The 26,763-nt window shown below is 36.2% G+C and overlaps 1 protein-coding gene across 2 annotated transcripts in view; it reads right to left on the bottom strand.

The window, feature by feature from the left end:
• Positions 1-7,351: 7,351 nt before the first annotated feature.
• Positions 7,352-26,763, bottom strand: part of RFX3 (regulatory factor X3) — a 124,249-nt gene continuing 104,837 nt past the window's right edge. For both annotated transcript variants that reach the window (XM_014964959.1, XM_014964958.1), the window contains 8 exons: positions 26,019-26,134; positions 25,381-25,535; positions 20,618-20,715; positions 20,158-20,307; positions 18,457-18,665; positions 17,309-17,462; positions 15,186-15,228; positions 7,352-14,278 (listed from right to left, as the gene is read on the bottom strand). In XM_014964959.1, the coding sequence (XP_014820445.1) occupies positions 14,040-14,278; positions 15,186-15,228; positions 17,309-17,462; positions 18,457-18,665; positions 20,158-20,307; positions 20,618-20,715; positions 25,381-25,535; positions 26,019-26,134 (1,164 nt within the window). In that variant the 3' untranslated portion in view covers positions 7,352-14,039. The remainder of the gene's footprint in view (positions 14,279-15,185; positions 15,229-17,308; positions 17,463-18,456; positions 18,666-20,157; positions 20,308-20,617; positions 20,716-25,380; positions 25,536-26,018; positions 26,135-26,763) is intronic.

Below are 26,763 nucleotides of genomic sequence, written 5' to 3' on the forward strand. Positions count from 1 at the left end.
GGGGGGGGGGGCTCGGCGGGCAGCGACACCTCCCGGTCCCGGCCACACCACCTCCCGGTCCCGGCGGCGCCCCCGGCCCCGCTGCCCGCCCTGCGCCCTCCGGCGGCCGCCTCCCTGTCCCTGACACCGGGACCCCCTCCCGCCTCCGCCGACGGCGGCCGCGGGGGCGGCTGGTGGGGAAGAGCCCTCCGCCCGTGTTTATGGGCAGCTGCCGCGTTGGCATGGGGGGCTAGACGTTTGTGGCAGTGATTTAAGGAGCGGGGTCACTAAACTCCAGATAATTTGGCTTTTCCCTCCCGGGTGTTTCCCCCTCTCTGCTTTATTTTCGAAGAGCATCAGGATGGAATACTGTGTCCAGCTTTGGAGTCCTCAACACAGAAAGGACATGGACCAGCTGGAACAGGTGCAGTGGAGGGCCACAAAGATGATCAGAGGGATGGAGCACCTCTCCTACGAAGACAGGCTGAGGGAGCTGGGACTGTTCAGCCTGGAGAAGAGAAGGCTCCGGGGAGACCTTATAGCAGCCTTCCAGTACCTGAAGGGCACCTATAGAAGAGCTGGGGAGGGACTCTTTGCCAGGAAGGGTAATGATAGGACAAGGGGAAACGGTTTTAAATTGGAAGAAAAAAGATTCAGATTAGAGATCAGAAAGAAATTCTTTACTGTGAGGGTGGTGAGACACTGGAACAGGTTGCCCAGAGAAGCTGTGGATGCCCCATCCCTGGAGGTGTTCAAGGCTGGGTTGGATGGGGCTTTGAGCAACCTGGTCTGGTGGGAGATGTCCCTGCCCATGGCAGGGGGTTGGAACTCGATGATCTTTGAGGTCCCTTCCAACCCTAACCATTCTGTGATTCTATGATTCTGTGACTGTAACGTGAAGCATTAGGTGTCGCTATTTTTCCAGGAAAGTTTTCCCTGGTGGGTTTTGTTTGTTTTATTGGTTGAGCTGATCGGGTTTTTTTGTTGGGGCTATTGGGTTTGGGGTTTGTTTGTTGGTTTGGGTTTTTTTTTTTTTGTCCTATCGTCTCGTCCCCACCCCGGTAAAAGAAAAAAAAAAAAGAACTCAGTCAGTTTGTTTTGTTTGTATGCCTCTGTATCAGAGGGACACTGAGAAGGTTAGTGAATATTTGAGAAGTGCTGTGAGTTTAAAAGTACAGTATGAAGTTTAAACGGGGCTCAGCTCATTGAGTTTCCAGACGTTATGGTAGTATGTATGTCAGAAACATTCTCTGGGCCCCAATGCTGACTGGGGCTGTCCTGTCTGGCTGGCTGGAAAGAAGCAAACGTACCCATGTTGTGTGGAAAGGGCTGTCTTGATACACAAAGAGACAATCTCTCAACTACACCGACACGTGTTCCTCTGAGCCACTTGAGCCACAGAATATACTGAAGTGGCACACAAGCTGCTGAGCCTGTGTTCCCAGTAATGGTGGGGTGGTTTGTCTATACACAATTCTGTCACTGCAATAGCATGGTTCTCTGCCTGGACCCAATTACTCCTTCTGAGATTGAAAATGAGGTATTGCCTCTTGATTCTTCTATGAAGGAATTTGATGTTACTTACACCTGTATGAAAGAGGAGTAAAGCAGTCTGCATATGCCATTGGGTGTTTGTGCATAGCTTAGTGGACACAATAACTGCTTTGGCACTCAGCTGGACTGCTTATACCAAAAGCCAGCTCCACAGCCACTTAACTAACCTCTAGGCCACAGAGTGGAGATTTCTGAGCTGTTGAATTCATCACTGCAGTGAAATATTGAATAAATACAAGTAAGGCAAGACTGTGTTTGTTGAGCCCAGAATAAAATACCTACAGGTAGCTGAAATCATCTACATGGAGTTGTACAAAGCATTTGACGCTGTCCCACATGACATCCTTGTCTCTAAATTGGAGAGACATGGGTTTGATGGACGGACCACTCAGTGGATAAGCAATTGTCTGGATGGCTGCACTCAAAGAGTTAAGGTCAATAGATTGATGTCCAAGTGGTGACCAGTCATGAGTGGTGTTCCTCAGGGTTTGGTTGGCAACATGGACAGTGGGTTCAGTGCCCCCTCAGCAGCTTTGCTGACCACACCAAGCTCTGTGGTGCAGTTGACACTGGAGGAAAGGAGTGCTATCCAGAGGGACCTGGAGAGGCTTGAGAGGTGGGCCTGTGAGAACCTCATGAAATTCAACAACATCCTGCAACTGGGGCAATCACGAGTACAAATACAGGCCGGGTGAAGAGTAGATTGAGAGCAGCCCTGAGAAGAAGAACTTGGTTGATGAGAAGCTCAACATGAGCTGGCAGTGTGCACTTGCAGCCCAGAAATCCTGGGCTGCATCAACAGAAGCGTGGCCAGGGAGGTGATTCTGCCGGTCTACTCTGCTCTGGTGAGACCCCACTTGGAGTACTGTGTCCAGCTTTGAAGTCCTCAGCACAAGAAGGATATGGACCTGTTGGAGCAACTCCAGAGGAGGGTCACGAAGATGCTTAGTGGGCTGGAGAACCTCTCCTATGAGGGCAGGCTGAGAGAGTTGGGGTTGTTCAGCCGGGAGAGGAGAAGGCTCCCGGGAGACCTTACAGTGGCTTTCCAGTACCTAAAGGGGGCCTACAGGAGAGATGGGGAAGGACTTTTTGTCAAGGAGTGTAGTGATAGGCAGAGGGGTAACAGTTTTAAGTGAAAGAGGGTAGATTTAGACTATATGTTATGAAGAAATTTTTTCCTGTGAGGGTGGTGAGACACTGGAACAGGTTGCCCAGGGAAGTTGCGGCTTCTCCATCCCTGGAAGTGTTCAAGACCAGGCTGGATGGGACTTGGAGCAACCTGGTCTAATGGGAGGTGTCCCTGCCGATGGCAGGGGGGTTGGTGATCTTTAAGGTCTCTTCCAATTCCAACCATTCTATGATTCTATGTAGGGCAAATGCCAGACCAAGAGTACTCTACAAGCCAGTAGACCATAAGCAGGAGAATGTCATGCAGATAGATTCTGCCTCTCCTAGATGTGCAGGCCAGATGACACAGCAGTAATAAAATGGAGCAACAGGCAGGATGTTGCTGTTGTTTACAGTGCTCTGAAAAACGTGACAGGAGGAGTTTGGAGGGATACATTTTTTTCACATGTGTAAGGAGGCAGAAGAATATCTTTTTTCACACCAGCATCTTTACTGGATGACTACCTTATCTCGCTAGTCCTCAGCGACCACCTAGTCCTCAGCAGTGTTACTACTTCTCACACCTGTAAGGGGCAAACAGTGTCCCCCAAAAGAGGCCTCCCCACTTCCGACAATGGTTATTGCTGCTTTTACCACCCCAGTTTCAACTTGCAGTCTTGCTTCCTTTTTAGCTTCAGGTGCTACCACTAAACCCAGGGCTGTGATGTAGCAAAGTTGCTTCCTGAACCAAATATATGTGCTTTTCTTTTTTTTTTTTTGGAGGGGGAGGGGCATGGGGGGAAGAGGTCTGAGGTAATTTCTGCTTTGCAGTCCTTTGCCAAACATATACAAACCAAATATCTTTTCTGAAAGCATAAAGTCATTTTAATTATCAAGTGGAACTAGAGGACAATGTATCTGAAAAAAAAAACCCGCATTCCTAAGGTTTGAGTGATAACAGCTAGCGTGAGCTGGCATTACAGAAGACAATGATTTTTGACTATTCCTTTTAGCCTTTAATGCACATCTTGAATTGTTACATGAATCGGCAAACAAAAAACTTTCAACTGACTATCTATTTAAATTAGGTTCTGCTTTTGTACTTTCTGATAATTTTCCTATACAGATTTCCATCAGTCCCTTTAAACTATGGTATTATTCAAGAACCAGAGCAAATAACTTCAGGCGTTGTTGCTCAAATTGTGTACTCCTATATTCCTCATATGGTGAATTCCACCAACATTTGACTGGAAACACTATTCAAGACGTTGCTCACCCAAAACTGCTACCTCATTGTGAATGCTTTAATGTGTGGGATGCACCATTCTTGTTTCAAAATTGATCTGTGGAAGTAATAGGAATGAAATCTTTAATCCAGTTTCATCTTTCCTTGGCTACCAACAAAGGCAGCAAGATCAGTAGGTATTGTTAGGTATTTTGGCAATTTTCTCAGCAGAAACATCCTACAAGTAATTTTCTTGTCTACCTGTAATGCAGTTGGTGTAGTAGAAGCATGAATTTGATTTGGATTTGCCAAAATAAGTGAATGGAGGTAAAGTCTACAGAGAGAAGGACCATGCTTTCTAAAGACACACAAAATGGACCCTCTTCCAGAAGTTCACATGAAGGAAATGGTATCTTCTATGTGGCGATGGTTAGCCATATTTATGGATAAAACATTTTTGTATTTCCCACATACAGCCAAAGTTACTTCAGAACAATTCTGTGTTTCCTTCCTGTGGAAGAAAAAATGCACCTCTGAAAGCCTTGAGATAAGTATGGTTACAAAAGCTATTGTGTGTCACATCTGTGACCATAACACTCACACACTCTCAAAATCCTTTTAGAGAAGTCTGCCTTGACCTCATAGCAAGGAGACAGCTGTGCCTAACAAACCAGATGATAGGAAGCATCAGGCAGTTCTGTCTGAGCTCTAAAACAAGCAGCAGTTGGGAACATCTCTTTCATGCACAGATGAGATCCATGAGTTATGTGGGAGCATTATTCCAACAGTTAACAATAACAAATAAAATAACAAAGTGACAGGCCTGGCAAGCATGCCGTGTCACTTTTAGCTCCAAGCCTCCCTTTGCTAGTGAAAGTGAGCTTTCCAGGTTAGGGCTGTCCCATTTCTTCTCTCTGTTACTGCACCTTTTGATTTTGGCAGTTTGGCTTTCTTGGCTGAAACTGGAGGAAGAAAGGGAGTCTAAACTTTTCTTAGGCATCACAAACTGTTGAAAACCAGGCATATAAAAGGATAAAGTGATGGCTACCATTCTGAAAAAAAGTTACCTTGTCATTTACGTGGGCCAGTTTGCAGCTAGTGGGCCTATGTTGCAGCTAGTAACAATAGCCACTTTATACACGATTCTTTGTGGCACTAACATCAGTCAATGTGTTGTTACAGCAGCTGCTTCAGCTGTTTCTGCAGTCCTTCAATATTGGTGGAAGACAATACAACATCCAATTACAGCTTTTGTAAATGACTTCTTCTAAACTTTATACTAAAGACTATTCAGATATTCCTGCTCACAGTAATACTATCAGTAGCTCTCTTAATCTGTGCTTTAAGACAAGGATTGTGAATATGCTTCTGGGAGCAATACTTTATGAAAGAAGATACAGAATCTGAGTACTCTTGTGCTTTCAGCAAGCTGCCAGGACTTTCTAACAAACAGATGTCTCCGGAGCAGAGACATTAGTGCAGACCACTTCTAGCAGCAGTCTGAGCAAAGGTGGCTAAACCAGAACTGTGCCAGGACACCATTTATTAGTGTGGTTCCACTGTGGGGAAAGGTAACACCTGCTGCAAAGACAGAACAGCTTTAAGTACCAGGTTTTGTTATACCACTTCCAACTAGATCTCTGAAAGTATTTCCAATTTATTAATTACTAGTTACTAAATACGTACTGACCTCCTACGTCTGCCCTAAACTCTGATAATGAAAGCAGCAGCTGATTTTGCATGCTCTGTGCCAGTGGAAAATGTCCATATGCAGAGCGGTTCTTAACAGAACAGTTCTGCTTATAAACTTGTTTAGAATAAACAGTCAGCAACAGCACATTGTGCTCAAGGAGGGGTTGTTTTGTCTTTGGAACAGACAAGTCGTACTGGTTATGTTAAATCAGGTATTGGGGAAGAACACATACAAAGGGATTTAGCAAAATTTGGAATGAGATCAGCAGGATCAAGTCAGAATAAACCCCCTCTCTAGCACACTGCTAACAGCACCAAAAATGGATCAAGGTTTCTTCCTCACCTTGGTCAGATGCCCTGGTGGAAAAACAACTGGCTTGTATTTCAGGTGGCTTTTGGCATAGATTTTGATATGGAAATAAACAACTGATGTGCACTAGATTGTTACAGGCTGTATGACATTTCACGTAATTGAAGTGAATGCTTTAGGTAAGTCAAATTAAATACACTTAAAATATCTAGATATAGAATGTATCTTACTTATTTGATACCATTAACATTGTGAAGAAAACTACCTTACAGAAGTAATATACATCACTTATAACCCTTCTTACACTTGTGATTTCTTGCAGTACCCAGTATTTCTGAATTTCTCCAACATTTCAGCTATGCTTCACGCTTTCAGCATACTTTGGGATGCTGAAATAGATTTCCACTGGTTAACCAACTGAACCATTTTAATTAATTCAACAGCAGCAGAGGTTGACTTCTGCAGGGTCTTCTTGGTAACAGTGGTAAAGAACTGAATAATACAGCCTGTTGGCTGTATGGACCGTTAGTTGGCATGAGATTCCTGTGGAGGGAGGTGCCCCTTCTATAGATTTTCTTGTGTGTTGTGTGCTTGCTCAAGACACCAGCTAAGAAATGAAGTCTTAGTCTTGATTAGCAAACCAATTAGGCCAGTCCTGTAAACATAGGTGTGGCTGGTCACTGGTGTATAAAATTTGTAGTCTTGTTTGGTAAGATGCATTGCAGGAACCAGTATTGTACTCTACTAAGCTTTTGGTCTTTATTTGAAGTTACAGGATAGGCTATGACTGGACCATAACTTACAGCTGAATTTCCTGAGAAAAATAAGCTTTAGGATGCAGCTTTTCTATCTTTACCACAGTTTTGTGTGAAATGTCTGTTTTAATCTTGGAATCCAATGGACATTTTGATATTCTAGCAGTGTGGAAATCTATTACTCAGTGGGTCCTCCCCAGTTAAAATCATGTTCTGCGTTTCTTTATATGAAACAGTGCCTGCAACATGTACTAGAGACCCATAAGATATATGACCCAGTAAGATTTGGCATTTGTCTCTGTTTTTTGAAACTGCCAATATATCCAATACATTAGCATACAGCAGAATATTTAGAGCACAACTTACAGAAGTTAAGTTCTGCTAGTAATGAACTGACACCACTAGTTCTTGGAGGCCAAAGTCTGCATGCACCCTCACTGACAGCTGTTAAATAGCTAAATCTGAAATGGGAAATTATTGTTAATACTGAAATTAGTATTATGTCTATCTGTATTTACTGGGAACATGACAGCTACTTCGTAGAATTGACACTTCAAAATATGAGTTTCTTTTGCAGTCAGAGACACACTCCTTACTTAGCTCTGTTCCTGCTAAATAAAAAATTGCAGTCTTATTTAAAAGGCGTAAGTTGAAATAATTTTCCTCTCAAAATCAATAGTACCACAATCCAAAATATCTGGTTATATAAAAACTGAAGCAATTCAGATATGTTTTTAACAAGAAAACAAATTTATTGATTTTAAAAGACAAGACACAATTTTGTTTTGAAAAACACAAGAAAGCTAGCCTGAGTTCAAGTCTGAAATATTCAGAAAAATCCTACTGTCTTTAGTATGTTCCAGTCATTTTTTTAAACAACACACTAAAAGTTAATATATATTTTTATAATTATAAAAGTTCCCCAGTTATTGTACAGTACACAATACAAATTGCCCACAAACTATTATTTAGCTCCTGCCAGTTTTGAGAGGACATGATATACTAAAAGATTTAGCATTTCTCACAAAAATCACATCAGGAAATACGTATTTACAAAATCAAATACATTATACAAAAAAACCATCACGTTATTCTGTAAAGATGTCTTCTTTAAATAATTAAAAAGTATATTCAACTGTAGTCCAAAAACTGGAAAAGAACATTACATTATCTCACACATACAATCTACAAAAAGTTGCTTACCTCATTTACATAATATATTCAGTCAACTGGAAAAAAAAGTTTGAATATGTCCTAGTGTTATGATGTTTCTGTGCTGTGGGACTGAATAATGTAATCTGCCACTTACTAAGTGAAATTTAAATGATGGCACTTAAAAAAAATACAGTATAAAATAAATGCAACAAAGGAAGTTTCCTAGAAGGTAAGAAAGCCCTGAGTGATGATAGAATTACTGATTGGTAGCTCTAGAATTAACCTAATTAAAGTTTACCACCTCAGGCACAATTTTCCAAGTTTTTGAAAGGCACTCAAAGTTTCTTTAACAGCCTCATTGGTTATTAACTGTAAATCCAAATTTTCAGTGAAGATGAGTGGAGATGGGCAACTTGCTTTGGTACAAAGTGGTATTTTCCTAGCATATTTTAAATTGCTTGATTGGGTTACTTTAAGATGGATATTGAATGTTTAAATACAAGGCAATCACTGTAATATTGTACTGAAGGAAACTTTACTTGGGGAACCCATTAAGTATTCCTTATGTAAAAAGCTCTTGCTGGTGTCAGTGAGTTAAAAAGAATTTGAACTGAGTTCCTGGTAAATACCAATCCATGTGGGGTTGTTCTGCCGAAGTCTAAATTCCTCTAACAAAGACATTTATTATTTCAGAGTAACATTAATCTAGAACTGAAAACTCCTGTAAAATGTTTGCACCATGATCAAGAAATTGCTTGAGAACATACAAAGAACATTTTACTGATTCAGATTTAAGTGAGGCTCATTTGATGCTCATAGACTTGTTCTGGGCCTTAATTTCTACAGTGAATTTTGGCCTTAATGAGCAATCTAGAAGAACAATTCTTACCAAATATTTAACTACTCAGGGCTTCCAATCCCAAAATGCTAATTTATTTCTTCAACAGGAAAAGGAAAAAAAACATTAGAATAAAACAAGTTAAAATGATAATTTTCAAACTAAGGCATATTTTACTTCAAACAAACACTAGGCAGTCACTTTGTAAGTGGCTTTTACTATTTCTTAGTTAAACTGGTAAATTAAACTCAGGTCTACTGGCACATAAAATCACTAGCAGCAATGATCAAGGCATGCAAACTCAGAAGCATTTACAGTAAATTATGAATTTAAAAAGTTGTAAAATTAAAACCCTTTGAGTATTGCGTTTATGTTAATTAATTATGCATGAATTTGCATTAACTGACTATAAAAATGTTCACAACTTACTTGCACTATACTACTGACATAATTCCATTAAATAACTTAAAGTGAGACCCTTTTTTTTTTTGCCCTCAGCTGGACTTAAATAAGTACAGCTGCACTTAGTGTTTGCTGACTGACTGATATTGCAAGAAACCAGTAGAAAATGTATTGTACTCTCACTTAGTAAGGTGGCATTTCTCTCTGTAAGTTCAAAGAATCTCTACTTGCTACCACACTTGTTCCCTTGTTCTTGTAAGCAGCATCTGTAAGAACAAAGGGGCTTTTTAAAATGGCAAAAGGCTTGTGCAATTTCTAGGTTGCTTTCAAAATGCTGACATTCAATATGGGCCATCCAAACTACCCCTGTAGATGAAGGTAAGTAAAGTACCTTCATCTTTTAGCTAGTCATTATTGCAGTGACTGAGTTTTAAAAGGAATATCAATATAATCATGCAATTTTTGTTCTAGTTTATAAAAAACACTGCCAAAAATTTCAATGCAAACATACCAAGTACTTTTCAGAATTTATTCTTCTTCACTAAGCCTTCTTTAATCCTAAAGATTCTTTTTTACAGTACCAGAGTATTCCAGTACTAACCTACCTCAGGAGATTTTCAGAATAGTCTGAATATATTTTCTAAACCTTTATCTTCTAAAGGCATATTAAAGTAGACAACTTCGTATCTGTAGAAACATGTTTGATTTTCTTTATGTATTTATGCAACTAAGAATAACAAGGGAGCTGAAGTACTGTTTTCTATTAGAAACAGTACTCATCAATGGCAGTGAATATTTTGCCTACATCTACTGAGCCTCCTACAACAAAACCATTCCCGTGTAGTATGCAAGTATTTACTTTAGAAATAATAAGAACAAATTCTACAACACTATCAGCTATTTCAAAGTATATGCTCAATGGGCTAATTAAATTATCTAAAAAGCTTTGTTCCCATCATGTCACTTACAATGCTCAAAGGGTTAATGCAAGGCATTATATCAAATTAATTTTCTAATTCTAGAACTAAGCACTGTGTGTTTATGCTTCTATTCCAGTTTTTTATTGTTTGTCTTAAATCACCAAACAAATTAGCAGAGATACTAGAATTCCATTTATTGATTTGTTTTAAACCATATACAAAGAGGATGTCCTGTTAGAGAGACAAGGGCCCAATTTTCAGAAATTCATACTGCTCTCTCAAATGAATGTTTTAAGCTCTGCAATTAGTGTTGTATATAAGTACTGAATTGTCCTTATGTTACTAATAAATCTATTTTTTGTCAGCACTTATGGCTATTCATGGTTATTTTGTAAAAACATTCTAAATTAAATTGGAATGCAGTGCATCTCTAATATAATTTTTTTTCTACACAGTGCAGCTGTCAATTGGTGAGAGTGACAAAGATCTCAGATCATTTCTTCTAGGGAAAACAAGGTAAACAAAAGAAGTGGTTTAGATATTTAAAAATACCTCGCTTTAAATTAAATTTGTACATAGACCTATACATTCCTGAATGACAGAATATTATCTATTTTCTTATTTTTGAACTAAAGGCAGTAATTCTGTAAATCATCATTTTATAGGTAAATAATTTAAAATCTATTTTCCAAATTTTTATGGAACTTTTTTCTTTTTTTAAGAAGGTGCTTAGAGCATGCTACAGTACAAGAGCAAAACACAGAAATAATAATTGAAAACAGACAAAAAAACCTTTAAAACTGATTTACCATGAAAAAGATGAAGATGTACCAACAAATTGCAATAAATATAAAACTTTTGAAAATTGGGCCCTGTGTTTTGAAAAGGTAGTTCAACAATACCCATTCCCCCACACTGTTCACTGTGCTATTTGTGCTAATGGAGGAAATGCCTCTAAAATAATTATTTTGGATTCCATGTCCAGGCTAGATAAAACACATAAACCATGTCAACTCTCATAATGTCTGTCCTGTGGATACATGCTACACCTCTCCAGAGCACTACAAATAGACTTCAAAGCTGGTGTAGCAATGCAACCGCATGCTACACATTATAGAATATGGACTGAGGTATTTGTATCTCTGTGGTTTAATGATTACTAAACCCCAGCTATTAAATAGCAAGAGTGTGCAAAATGTTTTATCTAAGTGTTTCGTTAAAATTTCAGTAAATGTAAAAACAAAACAGAAGACCCCCAAACCTGTAAGAATATAACGCAGCTTACAGTAACATAGTTCTTCCAAAAATGCTGGTAAAATCTTTAGAATTTAAGCATAGGAATACAGACTCCATTCAGTTTTCTGAACCCAGGATAGTTCCAATTAGTTTTGATAACTCATTGTTTTTAGAAGCTACGAAATACATTCCATTTTTGTATTCAGATTTTGTTCAGTTTTGTTTTGCACTTTGTGAACAGTGAACAACTGACTGGAGTGGGGAGCTAAATAATAAAAGATACTCAGGTCCCACCTTTTTTAGCAATCTAGATTTACCTATTACAATCGTACTCTTTTCTCAGCAACAACAAATCCAACATTAAACCAAGAAAGGATATTAAATAGGAAAAACATTATAGGTCTGTCAACACAAAAATTGAAGCAAATACTACGGTATTAAAAAAAGCTGAAAATGAAAAAAAATGTTGATTTATTTCACTTTATTTTACTTGTAAACATCTTATAATGCACAATGAAGGGGAGTAAATATTTATCACAGCTTAGTTTTTAGCATTTTTGGTGAAGGGTACAGATGTGCTGATTTCCAAGGAAAAATCAGGACACACTGAGTGATATATGTGAGAACAAAATATATAATGAGATCCAGTGCATTTATAAGTTTAGAAATAATTAATATAAACCTCACTTTCACTTTTACTGAGGCAAAAGCCATCTACTGACATTAGTAGGAATTATGCTTACACAGAAAGAGCAGGATTGGTTCACTTCCTAATTCTCCAAAGGAATTAAAATTTAATTTTGTACACCAATAATGTTAGGACATTTTAGTTGATGTGCAGCTGTATTTGGAGCATATGTAAACTCTAGCAACAAACTTGTTTGCTGTAACTATGCTGTTCCTTTTACATGCTTTTCTCCCATTTGGTATATATGACTTTGAAGTCATTTTCAGACACGCTAGATAAACCAAAGTAAAACAATCCTAATTTTGTTACACAGTCTTTTCTGTAAAGTTGATCTTTTTGTGCTCTCCTTCACTGTTTTGGTTTGTTTGCTTATTTAATTCCACTATTTTAGTGTAGCAAATTCATGTGTCTGAATAATGAAATGTTTAAGAAGAAGAATTTGAATTGTTTATGTCAATTAATATGGTCTCTATAAACTGTCATTATTTAACAATTAAAATGTAATATCTGGCTGATACACCACAAAATATAGAAATTGAAAACATGCACTGCATTATGTACCTGCTCATTTATTTCTTTTTAGTTTTTAAAATTAAAAGTAGGTAAGGGTTTAGAAAATATATAATCATGCTTGGGACTATGGTCAACCTATTTTGACATTTGAAGTTGGTATTAAAGCTAGTTTTGCTTTCCAAATTCCCAAACAAATTTTATTTGTAATAAAGTGAAAGCCAGCTAGAAACAAGAAAAAATAGGTTTATTGTCATTCTAAGAGGGATATTAAAATCATTTAATAATTAAAAAAATCCTTTTATTCTTTTGAAGGCTACGTAACCTGTCCTTATTTCTTAGGGAATTTGAAAATGACAGGCACACCTTGTTGAATTAATTTAAGAGTTAAGAATAACAAAAAGTACTAAGTCTTAGCTTCAGTTCTGTTTAAGGCACCATGTAATAGCCGAGGTACAATGATCCCTGATGTACATTCTTAAATGGCAATGGTCCATCTAGCCACCTATTCAAATTCTACACAATTGGGAATAAGTACAAGTGAGGTGTGCCAGTTACACTGCCTTATCTAATTTTTGTAAAAATTTAAATCCACTTTAGCAAGAAGGAAATATTTTTGAAAGGAAAATGATGCAGGTTGCTACATTCCTTGCATTCTATAAATTATCTTTTCTAAGAGCAGCAGATTGAACCACTAGTAGGAAAAGACCTGGAATAGAAGAAAGTCATCCAAATGGAATATTTTCCTGTATGTCCAGTTCAGCATAAGTAGCACGTACACTTAAAATTAATAATAATAATCAAGTCACTTCTTTTTTAGCTTCAATTTCTAACAACAACAGTACCACTCAACAGCCAAAAGCACCTGTTCAGTGGCCCCACATGTAGAATCAGTAGTCTTCAAAACAGAGGAACGGGTATGCAAATAATCTCTGGTACTGCTGATTTTAAAGGAAGCTTGCACTGATTACATGATGGTCAGGTATTAGGTACGTTTACGACGTACACATTACCACATTCTGTTACAATTCTGTCATTTAAACTCGCTTCTTGCTCACAGAAAGAAACTAGGAGATCTTCCCAACTCTCCAGCATTATTAGAAAAAAATCCCCTTGAATGCTCACAATTTTATCAAAATAGTGTCTTCTTGTTGTCCAATGAAAAGCACCTTTTATAACAAATTTGATACATCTGCTGTCAAATAGCATGCCTCCAGTGTAAATCAAAGAAAATAGTTCTTTTGATATTTCACAGAAGTGCATCTAATTAAAAACCTATTTATATGAAATCATCATCATAACTAATAATTAACATTAAAATATTTTTTTAAAACTATGAAAAAATTTAAATTATTATAAGAGGACAAAAACATTAACATTAAGCTTTGCAAAAATCTTCCTTGCATTTGATACTAAGAAAACTCTTCATATTGAACGGCCAATGTAAAATGATTCTGTTTACAAAAAAAATCTCTTTTTTTTTTTTTTTTAAACAGATCTGGCAAAATACATACACCCATTCCATTTAACAACTCCGATAAAATAATGTTCAGCACAGCTAAAATCTGACAACAGTCAACCTTCGGACTTATTCTCTTTATTTTTTTCAAATGAAACCCAAAGGGCTAATGTAATGGGGTGCGTGTTGGGGGGAGAAGAGGTTTCATATCAGACTGCAGTATATGTATTTCCAGTAGCACTGCATTGTCTGATAGTCTGAGTAGTTGCAACTATGTGCTCATTATGAATTGGGTTCAGGAGGTTCTGCTGTACTCCACTCTCAAGCACTGGCTGCATGCAGCCCACCTGGAATGCCTGGTTTAGCTCTGTTTTCTCCCTCTTGGCTTGTGGCTCTCCATTTTCATCCAGCTCTTCATCTATTTCACTTTCAACTTCGCTGCCCTCATCTGCACAAACAAACGACCATGAAACTAGCACAAAGGGAAAACAATTCTAATACAAAAGCCTTTATTTTGCAAAGAATAGTTGAAATACAAAAATACAGGGAAGACTAGCAATCTGATAAAGCACAAACTGAAAATTTAAAATTATCATCTCAAATAGGTAAGCTTTAGGTAACTCTCAGCTTTGATCCCTTGAGTTACACACTGTTGATACATTATGTGGAAAAAACAATTGCAATGTCAAAACCAGTTTCTAACAAATAATCTTAACTTCATGTCACAAAATGCCTCTGATTTTACACATATGGAAACTGAGGCAAAGAGATTTGGGGTGACTTGACCCCAAATTTTGACATACATATTAGTTGAGTGGCCTAGGGTCAAAGTCACTCCAAATCACTCAACTAGTCAGTATAAGAATGTATGTCAAATTATGTTATGAAGAGGTTATAAGGAACTAATTTCTTTCTGTACTCTTAACTGACAACTGTACTTAACCAGACAACTACTTGCATGCAATTCTGCTTTCTTGATTTAGCAACACATTTACTACAGATAAAAATACATAAGCATACTCCTGTGTTTCTTCCCACAGCTATTACCCTCCTCTCTCCTATCAGATACAACTAAATTCCGCGTAAAATTTGGAATATTTCTTGTGTCAATAAAAAAATATTCAAAATATATTCTTATTTTTAAAACAAACCTACAATATTCTAGTCATTGTTATATGCTGCATATTACATAGCTTATTGAATCCATATATTAACATATGCATAAAACATATACATGCACTTAGAGCATGATACAGCTCTAAACTCTGCTTTACTGTATTTTTAAAGCATAAGGCCTTATTTTGCTCACAGTAGCTATGTACAGAATAATACACTGGAGAGACTGTATTGCTTACCTTTATCCATATTTCCAGGGGACACAGCATTTAAATCACCAAACTGCAAAATAAACAACAGAAAACTGGACACAGTCTTAAGCAAATGTGAACTTAGATTAATTAGTACCTGTAATGGCGCAGACACATGCTCCACTCGTTTGAGGCTAGCATTCAAACGCATGATCATGGCTGCAGCCACATCCATAGTACAGCAATTAATTTTCCATTCCATCCTAGTCTTGTGCTTATTAAGACAATTATCATTCAGTAAAAATTAACTAAAAATTGAAATTAAAGTGAGGAAGTACAAACTTTTTTAAGATTACAGTGAGCTGTTTCTGTGTTGTATAAAGCCATAAGTTATGACGGATAACCATCCTGAACTGCCAGTAATTTAGAAAAGCTCATTTTAAAACTTCCCAGAGAGAACTTTAATTGTGCTGGAACAAAAATGAAGGTATATCACAATGTTGCAAAACTGGTGAGAAAGGGTTTACAATCTGGTAACCGATTTACATACATCAAAAAAAGACCTTTTCAAAAAAATTGCTCACAAGCTAGATGTACAACCATCCTTCCTTTCCTTCCCTGAATCCTCTAAGAGTCTCTTAAATAAGGGTCAGCAGAACAAAAAGCCATCAATAAGTCTCAAATTAAAGGAGTACATTTTTTAGATACATATATTTCTAACCATAAATGATGATATCAGTCTTTTTCAGAAGAATTTTGCCAATACCTGTGTTCAAAGCTAGGAGAAGAGGAAGGGAAAAAAGTGAGAATGCTTTTCTCAGCTGAAACACCCCTTTATACTGTCTTGGGAGTTTGTCAGACCATAGTCTTAGACTTCCTCACTTTATTTCAGTCACAGTCATTGAATACATAAAAACATAAAAAGACATGCATTTAATGAGTTTTAACTACTTCTATTCTGCCCCTCTCACCTCCAAAAGTTTTGCGTTACTTACTTCCTCATCATGTCTCCATCTTTAGTCTATGTAAACTTTTTAGAAGACCCTACACCACATTTAAGTCTATGTTAAGATGACAAGAATGTAGCAACGGTATACTTGTGTAGTACCTTGCTGCAAATATAAGGCAGAGATTAAGCAAATACGCTACCGGTGGGTCACTAAGCAAAAGTATTGTTATTTAGTTTTTCTGAAACATGCGATGTTGTAAAATCACTTGACAAAGCTGAGACCTTTCCAATTTCTCCTGAAATCATAGCATCTATTTATAGTATTCAATGAGCCTATCAATGTATCTTGATGGATGAATGATACTTGATGCGAAATCAACTCACTTTATTTATTGGTAATATAGAATATGATACAATGACTACCAAGTGTAAAAATGTAACAAATCTGTCCCATTACTTATCTAGCTTATTTTCAAATATATCTATTTTTCAGCACTTTTGAAGTGCAATTCTTTGATGACAATTTATGCATTCCTCACTGTCTCACTCAGAAGATGAGATTACTAGAAAAAGACAGATGAGGCAAACTTTGCCTTGCAGATGCCATAGATGAGCATAAAAACACAGGAACTGAGACTCTTGTTCTGTTTTTTAAACCAACAATCTTTGAAACAAATATATGAAAGTCAACTGTGTTGATGACTTCCATGTATGTCTGCACTGGCTTTATTACATGTATGTGAACAGTACCTCACAAGCCTAAATACTGCACGTAAACCATCCTTCTCAAGTTAAGGGGGCTACTCAGCTCACGTGCATTATCATTTGTGTGGGAATTCCAAACGTGTGCACATACATGTAAACAGATCCATGTAAGCAACACTTTCCTATTACTCTTTCACATAAAATATTCAGGTGTCAAAAACTGAGAAAAAGTTGCTTGTTGATCAGCATTTTTCAAACTGTGCACTTTAATCTGTATGCAGATTTGTAAAGGAGCAAGCTCACCTGGAAATAATTGGTTGTTAGAATTCAATGCAACTTCATTACTCTTGACAATCCACCAATGAAACAAGTTTGAAAATGTTGTATGTATTTGTAACCCAATCTATTGTTACATTGCAGAACATCTTACAGCTTCACATACTTGTTTAAAAAATTTGCAAAGGCACCCAAATTCATCACTAAATCTATCGTTGTAGTCTCTTACATATTATCTTACCTCTCCCATAACTGCAATAGGTGTCTCTCCTGTTGCCTGAGCAACACGATGTTCTACTAAGTAAAACATGTATTCATCGTAAAGCAAGCGGATCAGATGAAAAGAGCCAAAGCTAGCAGCACTGCGCAAGGTTAAATCTCGAATCACCATTGAGCTATTCAAAAATAGAAAAATATATATATATTTATGTATTATATGTCATAGTCATTTTAACATTTGTCCATGTAGACATTTTACCTCAAAACCAATATTCTCAAACGTTACCCACAAATGTCTGATTTATGGTGTCTTCGGAAAGTGATGTCCAGGAAAGGCAATCATTTGCTTCTCTCCTTTCTCTGAAGGTATTGCTAGACACCAGATTACATAAGAAATAACCAGATTGTTTTGTTTTCAGGGGTTTTTTTTTTCTTTTGATATATGCATAACTACCAATACTTGAGTATGTGTAAAATCTACCTTGAAAGAAAATTTTGTTGAAATCATAAACAACTAAAATAGTATGAAAACTATTAGATTTTAAACCAACTAATGCTTAAATAGTGTCTGTTGTGTCCACCTTCCCAGTAAAGGGTTTTAATTGCCATGATTTTAAAACTTTGAAACTTAAAATTATAAAAGAAAGGCTCGTGTGTACATATTATATTGACAAAATCTGGTGTCTTCAGCAAGTAGTTGCTACAGTAATTTTCAAAGAACAAAATTTACGCTGATAACCATTTCAATAAGCAGCTAACATGGAATGCTTGTCTTAATGTTCTTTTTACATATTAAAACTAGGTTTTGTCTTCCTTATCTAATAAACATGGATACCACAGTATTTTAATAAATAATATTTAAAATAGTGGCTTAATAGTTGTGTAGTTATTCCACTCAAAAAATTCATACTATATTTCTAACTCGGGAAAAAATTCCACCTGCATTCATTTGCACATGGCTTTTAAAACACTAAACAAGGATCATTTAATTCCCTGACAATTTGCAAGCAGCCCCGAGTTCAAGGTTAACAACAAGTTTCTGAACCCCCTGCAACATGTTTTTCATGACTTAGTGAGCCACTGTTTGATATTGCATCTGTCAACTTTACTACAGTGAACAATTCAGCAAACAGAATAGTTAGAATGGTTTATAAGTCTAATAAGTGCTACCTGTAGAAAGACCATTTTAACAGAAATTGCCGTGCTGCTTTAGGAAAGCTGGGTCTTCCTTCATATGGTTTCAATGCTTGCATCATTACATTATCAAGCCAGGCAGCCCACTGCTCCAGAGTGCTCTGCTGTTGAAGAGTCATCTTGAAGTCTGTTTCTAGTCTCTGAACCATGTTGTCATCACACTGGCACACCCAGGAAGCCTGCTCCTGTTACAGCACATGTCAGCTCTTGAATTAACAACACATAAGCCAAAGCACAGAATATAATTCTCTCTCAAAGATTAAGCAATTCAATGGATGAAAAGGACAAAACCCACTTACTAGACAAACTAAGAAGCAGATTTTATTTTTCTGTCTATCATAATTTTGTTGAAAGCAAATGGGTAGGAAAATCATAACATACAACAGCAGACATCAAATAAAGAAATGAGAACAAACAATGAAAACAACACAAGTACATTGTTGTTTCCCACATTAATTCTCAGAAAAAGGCTTCTACTTTCCTCATTCATCATTTTTCTACTAAAATATTTGGGACTTGTCAATTTCTTCTGTGACTAAAGGCAGGGCAAGCAGGAAGAACACTTAAATGGGGAGCAAAATAATAAAAGAAGTAACAAGTAATCAAGTACAAGGTTCCTTTTGTTTTGAAGAAGTTAAAGACAATTTCTGTTATATCATCTTACAACAGAAAGCTTTGTATATAAACAAGGATTGTTTTGTTTGCTGACTATAGGCAGTAATGGACTACACATTACTTAAAGTAGAATATAAACTGCACACGAATGGAGAAACGCATTCTGCATACAATGATAAACAATCTATAAATAAGGCTAGCTGACCAATTCAGAAACAAAGAGACAAAAACCCGAAGACTCACTAACTGCAAGCCATGTCTTCAAACTCTAGCTATCATGTGCTAAGCTGACACCTCATTCACAGACTCTATATCCAAGTTAACACAATACTTAATATACTGGATCTTTGGTCAAGTATTCTTGACCAACTATTGTTAAAACTATTAACAAGTATGTTAAAACACTCTTCACAAGGAAAAGAAACAAATGTAGAACTACCAGTCATGTAGAAAACTTCACTTTGCTGGGCGAAAGGAAAAAAGCACTTTTCCTCAGAGGAGCAGAAATGTGGAGAATTAAGCTCAGTGAAAATATAAGTTTACATTCTATAGCTAACCGTAAATTAGTTCTAATCTGTAGTAATCTAATCAATTACTCAGGAGATCTTGTAAATTCAAGCACAGGCACTTAGATAAAGTATACTAATGGTATTGTCTTTGAAATAATGAAAACAGTCTCTACTAAAAACAATGTTGTGCATTTAATAGCTTTAAGAAACATTCGGAAGCCACACTGCTATCCTTGATCTCATTCTTAGGTATCATTTATGCTATTACTAAGACATCATTTATGGTACCCATTCTAAGAACGTATTTGCTCTACATTTGCATAGAAGTTGGAAGAATATGTGCACTTCAAGACAGTAAATGGAACCTGATAATGGTTCTGAGCTCTTTTCAAAAGTGTAAACTGTCATGTTTGGGCTGAATCTCTGAATATACAAATCTGCAAAATATTCTCACTTCACTTTCTTGTTAGAATAATGGCAGCTAACAATAAACTTCAACATCATAGAGGAAATAACACTTAAAAAAAGTCTGTTACTTAAAACTACATTTTACCTGAACATTGGCAAAATCAACACGGTTAAGATCATTGAGCATCTGGTTGATTTGAGAAGTGTTTTGAAGCACAGCACGAGCTGCTTGAGCCAGGTGATTAAGAGATGTGTATCTTCGCAGAGTCTGGGCAAAGGCACTTACAGCGGCAACCTATGAAGAAATTAATTTATTTTTAAATACTGTATCCTCTATCTGTAGATTAATTCCACAGACTGAGGCTTTACAATCATTTTGATATTCTTTATTACAAAGTTCTCATATGCTAATTATGTCCATGTAGCAGATCAAATAATGTCTTCCTTACAATTTCTTGACAAAACTAAGTTATTTCCTGTCCCGTTATTTGATGCCTGATGCTAAACATGAAATTTAGCATTGAAGTTAAAAAGCTACTGCTTTTAGATGCTACTGTCTACTTGGTTTGCCATTGCAAGAATAATACTGCAACAGTTTTGTCTACCTTGGTTTGTATCATCCTCTGTGGAATATTGTTCATGGCATTTGAAAGCCAACCTTCAAGGCTTTTTGCAAAATTGCGAATGGCTTGGGTCAAGGCACCTGTGCATTAAAGAATAAAAACAGAATGAAAAGAAAGCAATGTACCTATCTTGAATTGTTTTGCATCCTCAGTACTTATGTACTCAATATTCAGGTCTGCTGCTTTTACATTCTAAAAGAAAAATCCAGCCTGGGTTCAAAATGCCTCATTCAGATACAAATTATGCAATAATGAATTTAGTTTTTGTTTAATAAGCAGTTCTGACTTCTTCATCTAGCAGCCTTTCAAGAAGTTTATGTCTAGCATTATTGTTTCTGGCACTTCTATAAAAGAACATTGGTAATTGCAGCAGTTGTGTCAGAAATTTCCACCAAATACTTACAGCTTTCCATTTCATCTAAGCACCTTTTATGAAGAGCAAAACTCTGGAAAAAATTACAGTTAATGAAATACTGACATTTCCTTAAATAAGCCCAAAGTAACCTTGAGCCATGTCATCATGCTGCTTACTTCAGTTTTAAAGAACAAAATCCCGTGTGCAGTGATTAAGGATATCATCAACAAGCAAGATATAGGAGTGTGTCTCACTGACAGAAAGTGAAATTATTCAAATGGCCGTGGAATTTGTGTGCATTTTTGTTTCTTTACCCACAAAACTGCTGAGTGACTGACAGAGATTTAGAAAGAAATTGAAGAAGCTCTTACAGCAATCTGCACTACTCAAAATATGTGTTTTAATTTTTTTAAAGGAGAACAGGAAGCATTTTCTCAAGGAACTGTGCCTAGAGAAATGAAAATCTTATCTCCTGAGTAGAAGAAATCTCACTTTCCTATACCTACCACTTGATCATTGACACAATAGCATCCACTAAAACAGTTGCAAAAAGGAGGAAACAAAAAGAAAAAACTACAGGTTTCTAGTAAAGAATGAATGCAACTACAAAATGAAGAGGAAAAAACTGGAAAGAGGAAATAATATTTATTTTCAAACTGTTTTGCCTACATGTGAGAAGAAACAAGGCTGACTGGCTTCTGTTTATAAGGCCGAACACTCTGGTAGAGTAAGCAATTAATGCTGATAGAACCTGTCTTTGAGAAATGACTCTTACTGTTTGAATTACTGATGATCCCTTTTTAAATAAAGCTTTCTACTAGCAAAGTAAATTTACTAAAAGCAAAAACATATTCTTCAGGACATCTTTTTCACATCTTCAATTTTGTAGTGTCAAGTAGTAGAATCCTTATCAGTAATTTATATAACTGTCCACACATTTGGATACTTAACTGAACACAATTTGATCTTACAAAGTATCTGTATTAGCCGAACACTCTATGGTAACCAGTTTTTTCCCCACTTAAGGTTTCCACATGAAGACTTCAGTTCTGCCAATCAGCTAGCTCACTTGTGCTGCTTTGTAAATTTTTTTTGTGCACTTACTAATTAACTATATATTCACTCACATTTTCTACCTATAGAACAAGAAAATACAAAGTTGAATGAATGATTTAAATACTGCATGAATGATAATTAAGACATTTTAGGAAAATGTTACTGCTTTTTCACTACTAATTTGCTTATTACTCTTTTTCAGCTAGCTACATATTACAAAATTATTTGCATCACTGTAATGCTGATCTCCTTTAAAAATAAATATGAAAAAGCAGCTCAGGCCTTAGGAAGGAAGCTAGGAAGAAAGGGGAGCAAATGAAAGGAATTCTAAGTTCTGAAGAAATAAAATAGCTACAGTAGATAATCAGGCACCAGTATTGCATAGAACAACTATGAATTTCTAATGAGCTTTGGAGATATCATATTAAATACAGAATTTTTCTCACACTCCATCCTTATGTACACATCTAGTCATTACCAAAACCTTAAATTCCTGCATCCTCAAAGCCGTCTTTTAAGTTAATCTGGCTACTAGAGAAAAACAAGAAAACCCTTTCAAAAAATCACATGGTGAGTATGGTGCAAAATAAATGGCCTGAGATAGTTATATTTATTATACACACACTAAATGATGTTGCAATGGCAGTTACTGACAAAGTTTGATTTGGGTAAGCACCTAAAAAGCTTGAGTTCTCAGCTGAAAACTCTCTGACATGCAAATCTGATAAAAACAAGACTTTACAGTACTTTAAATTTTTGTCTGCCTGGAGTTGTGTAATACAGTGTAGAAATATGTTTAGCATAAATCCTCCACCTATGGTAGAAACTAACTCACAGGCAAGTTTGTTGTCCATTCTGTTACTTGTGAAGGTACAAGAAGTCCGTAATAGCTCTAGTCTATTGCCAAGACATTAAATGATTATGGTCTTTATTCCTGACTCAAATAGACAACATTTCACTTTTCTTCGGAAAAGGGATTTTGCTGTTTTATACACACCAATTCTTCATTTGTTCTGTGGGTGCTAAACATTTCAGCTGACAAATTTAACATAGAGGTTAATAATTAAGCCTTTTTTCATCAATGGTCACTTTTTTTCCTACTCCAGTAATATGTATCACACAGCTGAGTAGCGCAGTAAGGCTCTTCTAAAAGAAAAAAATTGAAAACCTAGACATGAGAAAAGATAAACCTTAAAAAAATCATATGCTTACTTCAAGCACTTTGCAAATTACTAATATTTCCTATTTTGTGCAGCTGCTATCAATATCTTCCCATTTATTCAGGAAAAAAATCATAAACTTGCCTTTGATGAAGCATTTTGAGTCCCCTTTCTTCTACAGAGACCTAAATTTCCTATAAACTGCTGTTTTTCCCACAGAAGGTGATGAATTTGTCTGCTTCCCCCAGCTCCATTATTGTCAGAGTCAACCATTAAGCACAACTTCATGCCTTTCTCTTGGTCTGTTGTAATTGCTGGAGATATTTTAATTCAAAAGCAGGAGTTTAAAAAGTAATAATATGTTAAATACTCAGCAGTGAAGACAGAACTTGTATGGGCCATCACTACAGGAAATCACTACTGACTAATCATGAAAGGACCTCATGCCTGTAGTTATTGGTAGTAAATGATTGTGTCCTATTTTCTTGGAACCCTATAGTGGCAACACCCAATGCATCTTCTGAAACACGGCAGGAAGACACCACAAGTTAAGGAGCTCTCGTATAAAAACTCATTTAGAGACTGCCAGGCTGTGCAGGAGAAGCAAGTGAAAAGAAAGGCAAAGAGCAGGTTTGAGGAAAAAACATGTCAGCACCACATTTTTTATTCAGCAAATAATGTTCTTTTGGAAGACAGAGTTCTAATTCAACCTATTAAATGCTGTAATTAAATTTGTGGGTTTTTTTATCAGTGCGTATTCGCTTGTGATTTTGTGATATTACTCAAAATTTAATATCCTACCTACTTGCACTGTCATTAAATAGAAAAGTAAAACATCAAATATAAACCAATGCAAAATAATTTAAACAAGTAATGGTTGTCGATAATTGCATATATTTGAAAGAACATTTATGCTTTATTCCACTACATAGATTAAAAGATAAATGATGTTAATCTCTACCAAGAACTTACTCTTTCCTCAAAAATAAGGTAAAACTCTCTTTGTAAAAGCTGGCCTTCAGATTTTATACATTTCCAGTTCCAGGTTTTTGGGGTTTTTTTGGTATCATACATAATTTACTAAAACCTAATTTTATTTCACTGACAAGCAAAAAGTCAATAAACTTTTCTGCAAGGCAGTACCTGCAAATATTTTTAGGGACCGCTTATTACTGCTGGAGTCACTGTAGCAGAAGAGGTGTTTGTGAGAGCATGGTTAGCTCCAAAGCTACTTAAGGCCCTAATTACAAAAAATAAAAAATCCAACTTCATGAAGTGACTACTGTTTTTTCATGGAAAGGATATAATATGTAGGAGTAATGAGGTTTATAGTGGGTTGTTAATGCACATTTTTTAAATAATATTTAGCACAGCTGATGCAAGACAACAGAAGTTTTACAAAGGAGTTCAGCTTTCTTCACATAAATTCATTTTCTACCAAAAATAGCCACAAAAATACACTTCTGGAACAAAGATGGATTGTAGTAAAATTAATTTGGAAAAAAAAGCTGTACTCCTGCTAATGGTTGAATGGCTGGACAATTACTGATTCTTTCATGCAGGATGTATGACAGAAAGAACATTAGATTGGAATAATAAATCGGACTAAAAAATGCCGAGTTAATTTTTCACTGCCTTAACAGCCATTAAAATTGATTTCAGCAGCCACTGATAAAGGAACAAAAGACTAACTGTCCAAAAATGGAATCCCAAAGATCTTGTGCATTTTTTATTCAGATTAATCAAAGATTAATAAGTAATATAAACTAAAAAATACTGAATTTAGTGGAGGGACTGACTGACATCAGTGCATGTTGGCTCAAGGCCACGGGACTTATGTCTAAGCCTATCAGGTAGTCTAGAGCCAGGGTAAAAAGAAAACATCTTTATCTGAAAATATAACACACAGAGAGAAGTACTTTTAATATGAAACTGTATCTTGAAAACTACATCTTCCAAATCCACTAGAATCTTAAGTTACTTTTAAAATACAAAGCATACATCAACTATCAGCACAACTTCCTACGCAACAAAATTAAGGATAAATGATACACTAGTACTTTCCTAACGTTCAAGTATACCTAAAGCTGCCACGTGAGGTACAAGATCACCAACACCACCAAACACATGCATGCACAAAAATCCTTACAAAATGTTTCAGGTGTTCAACTTACTAGGAATAGGTCTAAGGACGTCAGGAATGAGAATCTCCACCAAAGCCTGGTACATCACATGGTCACAGTTACACATCCATTTCAGAATAGACTCATTCTTGCACAGAGTAATCAGCTTTGCTTTTGGAAGTCGACTTTCTATTTCACTCAGATTGCTGGTGTGAAAAAATGTAGCAAACAAATAAATGATAATGCATTTACAGCAGGTAAAAATGGGTGTTAAAATGTATTCTTTTTTACAGACATCATAGATGTCTCAACTACACTCAACAGAACTTTACATGTTGTGTCACATGGAAATGGATTTTAAAAATGCCTCCACAGCTCTGCTACAGCTCATAAATTATGCAGAGCTATAAATGATCCTTCTGGCTTAAAAGAACTGGATAGAATACTGGGGAAAGACACCTTTATTATAATTGTCCAAACAAAGGAAAAAAAGGGTGGGATAACTGTTTGAAGACTACACTTTGGCAAACACCCAGCCTATACAAAAATACGCAACAACATAAATTTAATTTGAAAAATTAGCATATGAAAAAATTTATTATACTGCAAGAAAAAACAATAGGATTTTTTTTTTTGATCCTTGTATTAGAATATCTTCAGAAACAGTAAAAAAAGAAACATTTACTGACCTTGGTTCAGTAATAGTAGTGCCATCAGGTGGAGCAGAGGGAGAATAGCGCCAGAAAGTTTGCCATAATTTTTCTATCAGGCTGAACTGAAGATTCACAACCACATCCAGTATGGCCTGAGAAAATAAAACACAAGTACAGATCGTCTTTTATCCAGCTTCCCCCCACTTTTAACTCCATCTATAGCTTTTTTTCACATAATGGAGCAAGGGAAAACTACATTTTTTTAATGATCCTTCCGATCATCCTTAACGATCCTTATAATACTTGTTTTAATATTTTTGATATCAATTAAAACTGTAAACTGGTGTGCACAGAGACTTGAGTAAGGCGAAGTGCACATGCATGGAAGCCTCCAGAAATAAGCATTCCTTTGATATGTTTACACCCAAAGAAAATATTTAATGCTTCTGCAAACACAAAGAAAACCTGCCGTTTCATTCATTTTCATAATTCAATATAGGTTTGAAAGCACCTTCAAAAATAATTTTAAAAGACATATAACTCAATATCAAGTGTGGCCTAAATGTCCCAGTGTTTCTTTAAAATGAAAAAAAAAGTTACGGCTTTTTATGTGAAAAAAAGAAATTAAAATTTAACATGATTTACATTTCTAACATGACTTAACCAAAGATCTGCATGTACAATCTGAAGCCTATTTTCTCTAACATTCTGAAAACATACACATAACTACATTTCATTCCCAGCGTCTATTACATATTACTTTTTTCCCCTGCAAAGAGGA

The sequence above is a fragment of the Calidris pugnax genome, unplaced genomic scaffold (assembly GCF_001431845.1).
Source record: "Calidris pugnax isolate Ruff unplaced genomic scaffold, ASM143184v1 scaffold273, whole genome shotgun sequence".
Taxonomy (NCBI): Eukaryota; Metazoa; Chordata; class Aves; order Charadriiformes; family Scolopacidae; genus Calidris; species Calidris pugnax.